This window comes from Nilaparvata lugens, chromosome 8, assembly GCF_014356525.2.
Source record: "Nilaparvata lugens isolate BPH chromosome 8, ASM1435652v1, whole genome shotgun sequence".
Taxonomy (NCBI): Eukaryota; Metazoa; Arthropoda; class Insecta; order Hemiptera; family Delphacidae; genus Nilaparvata; species Nilaparvata lugens.
The window spans coordinates 32,896,583-32,904,476 of NC_052511.1; the positions used below are offsets into that span (position 1 = coordinate 32,896,583).

General features: G+C 31.0%; 1 protein-coding gene across 2 annotated transcripts; it reads left to right on the forward strand.

Annotated features, from left to right (window-relative positions):
• The first annotated feature begins 291 nt into the window (after positions 1-291).
• On the forward strand, positions 292-7,618 carry LOC111043783. 2 transcript variants are annotated; one of them, XM_039434556.1, is made up of 3 exons: positions 292-608; positions 4,342-4,702; positions 5,920-7,618. In XM_039434556.1, the coding sequence occupies exons 1-3, from the start codon at positions 546-548 to the stop codon at positions 6,210-6,212; spliced, it is 717 nt and encodes a 238-aa protein (XP_039290490.1). In that variant the 5' UTR covers positions 292-545; the 3' UTR covers positions 6,213-7,618. The 2 variants fall into 2 exon arrangements, with proteins under 2 accessions (XP_039290490.1, XP_022184521.2); XM_022328829.2 differs by lacking the exon at positions 292-608 and adding an exon at positions 2,076-2,387.
• The last annotated feature ends 276 nt before the right edge of the window (positions 7,619-7,894 follow it).

A 7,894-nucleotide genomic window follows, 5' to 3' on the forward strand; every position in this document is an offset into this window, starting at 1 on the left:
TATTATTTGATATTAGATTATATTCCTACCGTGTAGACCTGATTGAATCATATATATATATATATATATATATATATATATATATATATAATATATATATATATATATATATATATATAAACTCCGCCAATCTGCTAACAAGCAGAATTATTAATTCAAGACAATTTTTTTACTTTTTTCAGTCTTCTGTTACAAGCAGTTGTAAGACATTGCTGTGATTCTTGATCCATCATGAGTATCGATTAAACAATTAGCCGGCTCTCATGTCACCTCTCAATTTATATGTTTCAGGCCTATAACATAGACCGAGACCCAGATTATCGTCATGGGGGTAGGCCTACTGATGGCATTGCAAGACGAATCACTAATTATTGATGACATCCTGGGTCATGGTGGTATAGTCACAATAATAGCTGCTCTCTGCAATTTGTTTTTGCCAGTCCTTGACGTTATATAATTTTTCGCAATATTTAAGAAGATCTTCTTTGGTCGATTGACTATTTCACTGGCAGATGGCACCCTGCATTGTGCTCCGATAATTTACCATGAAAATAATTGCTGAACTTGGAATCTCTATTGTTGGAACACTATTCATTGAACATCTCATTGTAAGTACTAAGCTCCAAGTGAATAGCCTATTCAATAGTATTTTATAAGGATTTAATGACTTTTTGTTACTCAAATAATAATTAATTATAATTCAAATGTAAAATATATGCATGGCATGTTGCAGATTTTCATGTATTATTGAAAAATACTTATTTATTCAAATAATTTGGAATTGTCACAGTCATTTTCATTCTCCTCAATAAATGTTTATGAATTGTGTAATTTGAATTGTTTTGAATGCTTCAATTCATAATCACGATACAGAATAACAAATTAAATTTTTGATGAGTTTTTATATGTTACAGTATAAAATCTATGTGGTTAGAGGGTTATTAAAATGTATAGGCTATTGTATTTTCAAAATGTGTCGAATATTTGTGTTTTTACTCTCAATCTAAAGCTATTCATTCATGTACAATATACTCATTATAATATAGGTATCCTATGGTGTATAGGTACTGTAATGAAGAATTTGGAGAAGTTTTTAATCTCATCTAATATTATTTGAAGTTGTTTTGTTTTGCAATTTTTGGCTAGATGAGCTGAAATTCAATAGTGTCTCTGCATCTAAATTTTCACAAAACTACAGTTTCTAATGTTGATAGCTTAGTTAGAGATGTTGAACTTCGCAATGCAACCTGCATTTGGTTATGAACTTATTGATATATCGCCCTTATTATCTCTTTCAAATGACAGAATATTATTTTTGAAAGAACATCATGAATTTGAAATTGCAATGGAATTTATCAATAATAACAACTCTCTTCGGAAAAGTTAGGCCTACATTACTGTTTGGAGAACTGAGAGGCAGTGGGTTGAATAAATCGAATCGCGAAAAACCTTTTTTATCAAAGGTAGTCAACTCACTTATCCATGAAAAGAACACATGTATTATATTATTTACATAATTATCCATGTTAATATGAAGCAAAATGCAATAAATAAAATGTTCATCGCATGAGAATACATTTATTGAATATATTCTTGGAAATAATTTTGGAATTCATGATTTTTAATGTTTTGCATCATTTATTTGACTATTGTTTGAATCGAGTATTATATTTCTTGTACCGTATTAAATTGTCTGTGTTCTATTGAAGGTAAATCTTATTATGGGTAAGTTATCATTTAAATAAAACAATCAAAATTTTATTGTCACAATCACTTATTTCTTCAAAAAGGTTGATAATTTTTAATAATTGATAAAACTATCTGAAATTTAGACTATTATTTGATATTAGATTATATTCCTACCGTGTAGACCTGATTGAATTATATATATATATATAAACTCCGCCAATCTGCTAACAAGCAGAATTATTGATTCAAGACAATTTTTTTACTTTTTTCAGTCTTCTGTTACAAGCAGTTGTAAGACATTGCTGTGATTCTTGATCCATCATGAGTATCGATTAAACAATTAGCCGGCTCTCATGTCACCTCTCAATTTATATGTTTCAGGCCTATAACATAGACCGAGACCCAGATTATCGTCATGGGGGTAGGCCTACTGATGGCATTGCAAGACGAATCACTAATTATTGATGACATCCTGGGTCATGGTGGTATAGTCACAATAATAGCTGCTCTCTGCAATTTGTTTTTGCCAGTCCTTGACGTTATATAATTTTTCGCAATATTTAAGAAGATCTTCTTTGGTCGATTGACTATTTCACTGGCAGATGGCACCCTGCATTGTGCTCCGATAATTTACCATGAAAATAATTGCTGAACTTGGAATCTCTATTGTTGGAACACTATTCATTGAACATCTCTTTGTAAGTACTAAGCTCCAAGTGAATAGCCTATTCAATAGTATTTTATAAGGATTTAATGACTTTTTGTTACTCAAATAATAATTAATTATAATTCAAAATGTAAAATATATGCATGGCATGTTGCAGATTTTCATGTATTATTGAAAAATACTTATTCATTCAAATAATTTGGAATTGTCACAGTCACTTTTATTCCCCTCAATAAATGTTTATGAATTGTGTAATTTGAATTGTTATGAATGCTTCAATTCATAATCACGATACAGAATAACAAATTAAATTTTTGACGAGTTCTTATAATATGTTACAGTATAAAATCTATGTGGTTAGAGGGTTATTAAAATGTATTTGTGTTTTTACTCTCAATCTAAAGCTATTAATTAATGTACAATATACTCATTATAATAAAGGTATCCTATGGTGTATAGGTACTGTAATGAAGAATGTGGAGAAGTTTTTAATCTCATCTAATATTATATGAAGTTGTTTTGTTTTGCAATTTTTGGCTAGATGAGCTGAAATTCAATAGTGTCTCTGCATCTAAATTTTTACAAAACTACAGTTTCTAAATTGAAGATGTTGATAGCTTAGTTAGAGATGTTGAACTTCGCAATGCAACCTGCATTTGGTTATGAACTTGATATATCGCCCTTATTATCTATTTCAAATGACAGAATATTATTTTTGAGAGAACATCATGAATTTGAAATCGCAATGGAATTTATCAATAATAACAACTCATTTCAGAAAAGTTAGGCCTACATTATTGTTTGAAGAACTGAGAGGCAGTGGGTTGAATAAATCGAATCGCGAAAAACCTTTTTTATCAAAGGTAGTCAACTCACTTATCCATGAAAAGAACACATGTATTATATTATTTACATAATTATCCATGTTAATATGAAGCAAAATGCAATAAATAAAATGTTTATCGCATGAGAATACATTTATTAAATATATTCTTGGAAATAATTTTGGAATTCATGATTTTTAATGTTTTGCATCATTTAATTGACTATTGTTTGAATCGAGTATTATATTTCTTGTACCGTATTAAATTTGCTGTGTTCTATTGAAGGTAAATCTTGTTATGGGTAAGTTATCATTTAAATAAAACAATAAAAATTTTATTGTCACAATCACTTTATTTCTTCAAAAAGTTTGATATATTTTAATAATTGATAGAAATTATTAAATTAGAATACGGTAATTGTTATGAACAATATTAGTCATAATAATTATGTTACCGGTACGGAACAATTTTTTTCGATGTTCCACGAGTAGGTGGAATCAACCTACATATTATTACGATGACATAATAACATTTTAATGATTTTAAGAGTGAAGCAATAATATTGTATAAACATGAAACTCGTCACAGCTTATTAGAAATTAGCCTAAAAGCCAATTTTCACCTCCATACAATATGACCCAAGAGACAATTCGAGAGCTTTGAAAATAAGCCAAACGTTCAATGTAAGGAATAAGCTTACCTGTAGAATGATACCTCACACCCTTAAAAATATAATCTTCAAAGGATATTTTAGAAGAATTTTTTATCTTTTGAATGGAACATGTTTCTCTTGTCCGTACCCGCAGCACAGATTGGTTTTAAAACAAAGTAATACGTGTTAAAAATAATTTGTTGTTCATATTCGGCCATGAGCATTGATCTTGAAGAATAGCCTATCGATCCAAATATCTAGGCTACTTCCATAATTTGAGTTCAGAACCTATCTAGAGTTATATAAGTCCTTCTCTCATTATCAGTTTCATTACTCAAGCACAAGCCTAGTGCTCATGTGTGCATCATCCTCAGCAAAAATATCTATCTCTCCCACAATCAAGTGAGGGAAAAACTATATCTTGATCAATTTACATATGGAATTGAATATACAATTCGCCTGGATCTCACTTCTTAGATAAATCATTTATTGAATTTATTTCGTCGCAGATATCAGTTAACGCTGGCTCTATAACCTACAGACCACATGATGCAAAAAATGCCAGATATCACCATCATCACTACCCAAAACCTGGCTCTGATAAACCCAACTACTGGTTCAGGAAGGTCAACAAAAAATTGAACACCACTGAAACATCAATGGATGATGATCTGCACTGCATCCTTAAACAGACCACCGTTTCCATACTGAGGAGTCTGAATGAGTCAATAGCCGAGCATAGGAGCTTCTTCCACTCATACAAGACCTGGGACAGAATAGACTTCAACGAAGATGGGAAACCGGAGAAGTATGGAGCAGCTTATAGAGGATTTTCCAAAATGGATGAGGATTGTCCCATCAATGGAACAGGTAGATCAACCATAATATGAATCTAAGAATGTTTTCAAAAATGTTTCCAATAAACCTTTGCTGTTTTCAAAACATTGTTATATCATGTTATGATGATGTATTATGGTATATCACTTCCAAGTGCATTATAATATAAGCTGTCTCAATATATGCTTTATGTTTACAGACACAATAATGTACTGTACAGTTTAATCGTATGCAACAGTGATTCATATACCGTAATAATATAATAAACACGTTTTTTAGAATATGCAGAGTGAAAACAGCAAACAACTAAATTTATGGTGACACAGTATTTACAGAACATTGACAATAGTGAAACAGTATTTGGCACCATATGTGACACAGACTTTGATACTAATTTAATGTGACACTGTGGTGACACAGACAACAGTATTTTTATGGTGTCACATAAATCAAGGAATTTCTTGAAATATTTATAATTTTATTGTGATAGATATCGAAAATTATAAGGTTCAATTGAAATTCTCTAGGTTCGTGCAGATACTATTCATATTGAACTTTTACAATTACTTGATCGAATAGTTTCCGTTCTGCATAGGCCTACTACACATACATTCTAATAATAACATACAAAATTAATTTAATGTGGAAAAGCCTACCAAGACAAATCATATTTGTGATGAATATTGGATGACTTGTGAATTGTTATGCAATGCTATGAAATTATCATTGATAAATTCAACTGTAGATGAATTCCTTCATAAACGAAGACGTTTTGATAAGGATGAAAAATAATATGTATTCATTACTTCCGTAAAGGGACTCACCACGAACAATAATTAGCTATAAATGATTCAACTGATCATTAATGGATTTTAGTGATAGATAAAATATGCAGAAATGTTTAATATCAGGGGAAAAATTTTGACAGGCTTCCAAGTTTATTATTTTTGGTATTGATAAAGAACTGAAAACTGCGATTAAAATCTTTGCATGGTAAAAATTGTATAAATTACATTAAATTGGTATAAACCAGCCAAATGGAAAATAATTATCGTAAATTTATTGTAAAACTTATGGAGGAGTGGTCTTTTAATGTGATAGTGTGATATTTTAATTTATTTCATCGTCATCCTGACTAATTTTTTAAGCACTTCAATCAAGAATCAACTTCAATGAAAAACGATGTCTTCAAATTCAAAATTATGATAGATTGATTTTCCAGTTTATTTTATCTCTTTAAACTTTTTCAGAGGAAGATGACGATCACTTCTATTATGATGATGAATATTTCGGCCATGATGATGAGGACTACGATAAAGAGGGTGAAGGAGAAGGCGGGGAAGAGATGGCTGTAACAATCATTGTATTCCTTATGGAGTTGTATGGAACGGTCTATGGATTTTCATATGGAGCATTTCATCAGTTCAACTACTTTTTCCATGTTTATATGGTGCAAGACTTCCAGCCTGATCACTTGGGGGCTGATGATAACATAACGGTGGCTGATTTTGAAAGCCGCATTGTCTTGACGAAACTCAAATAGACTGACATTTTAGTACAGCATAGGTGTTCAGCACAACTTATCAGTACCTAATATTTTTCTCTCGAATCAACTGCTTTTTTCCATTATTTTTCAAGAAGATATTTCAAGATTAAACTATATGTTTTATTTATTTGATGCACTATTTTTAAAACTTTACAATTTTAGACTTAAAAAATGCTTCATATTCCATTCCTAGTATAATAGAATTATTATCTATCACCATGCCATTATGAATATTCAAGTGTAGTGTCTGGTGTAGTTGTTGATCACAAGGCTCGAATCTCCTTCCTCAAACGCCAGAACATTTTAGTCATGATCGCAGAGTTTCGTACTGTGGGCATGTTAGTAGCACATGGTCAACAACTCCAACTCATGCAAGTTGCAGATGGAGCACAACTGATTAGCTCTGATTTCATGGAGATTATCCCTTGTGAGGTTGGATTTGATGTCGTTTTGTGGCAAGTTACAGTTTGTTGTACAATCAGCCTGATACCATACCACCCAAGGTACCTAGAATTAATTTTATTCTAGGTACATTGATACCACCAGTATAATGAAAATTGAGTTTTTGATATATCAGCCAAAGCAATTAGATACCTAATATAATATATGATCCAAATGGGACTCATCAATTCCAGCTTAAATAACTAGAATAATAATAAAGGATAATAACTGGAGACCACTCCAGTTCATAAAACTCGCTCATAAACTGCTGTATTGATCTCTGAGATCTATAACTTGTAATTATACGCGGTGAGGTGGTTGGTGAAAATTCAGAGTTGGTGAGAATTATTATGGAAACAGCTGAATGATATATTTTACAAGTAGGCCTAGGCTATTATATAAATTACAGTAGAAAGTTCCATGGGGATCCTATTCTAATTGAAAAAAAAAACTTTCTGTTGCTTCAAAACTTCATTTCGAATCCAGCTTCATTTTGACTGCAACTAATTTTTATCAAATGGGAAGGTGGTCATGTGATGCATGATTTCGATACAGAATTTCAAATGAAAATTAATGGTGAAAACCACATATCGATAATCGATATCTCAAAACATTTCAATGATCTCAACATATTTGGAGATACTAATAAATGGTACAAAAATGAAATGAATGAGTAAATTAAATAATCAAGTGTTAGTGAACATGAGTATGTTACAGTAATTTACAGACAGGCAGAAATACGTTAACGAAAGCGAGTTAATGAAGAATTTTATAAAATAATGTTGTGTATTATTCAGCTGAAATCATGTGTCGGCGCATATAAAGTCTGTCTGTCTGACAGACGGTGTGATATCTCCCAAATAGCTTGAACTTTTTTAAATAAATGGAAAAATTATGGAAATAGCATGTAATTAATTCCAGCTGACTAATTAATGACAAAATAAAAACAATTTTACTTCTTATGCACTTCCAATGTTATATTTATATCCTGAAAAAAACGAAGGAGTGAGCCAATTTTGTTGTAGGCTACAACAAGCTTGACCTGTAAAAAGGTTCGAAGAATTCGTGTTCAAAATTTGAAGCTGATTGGTCAATATTCTCTCTAAAGTTCTTGTCGAATATACAGACAGAAAACGACTTTGGCCTTCAGTGAGTAGTCGAAAGTGAGAACTAGCTAACGCTCGTTCAATTATTATTTGGTGTTACAATAAAGAGATCAGAGACTAAACAAAAAAAAA

Bases quoted from the DNA above. Each gene is read 5' to 3' on its own strand.
- LOC111043783 (XM_039434556.1), top strand. From the start codon at position 546: ATGAAAATAATTGCTGAACTTGGAATCTCTATTGTTGGAACACTATTC. The intron at 609-4,341 runs GTAAGTACTAAG...ATTTCGTCGCAG, and splicing joins TATTCATTGAACATCTCATT to ATATCAGTTAACGCTGGCTC. The intron at 4,703-5,919 runs GTAGATCAACCA...AAACTTTTTCAG, and splicing joins TTGTCCCATCAATGGAACAG to AGGAAGATGACGATCACTTC.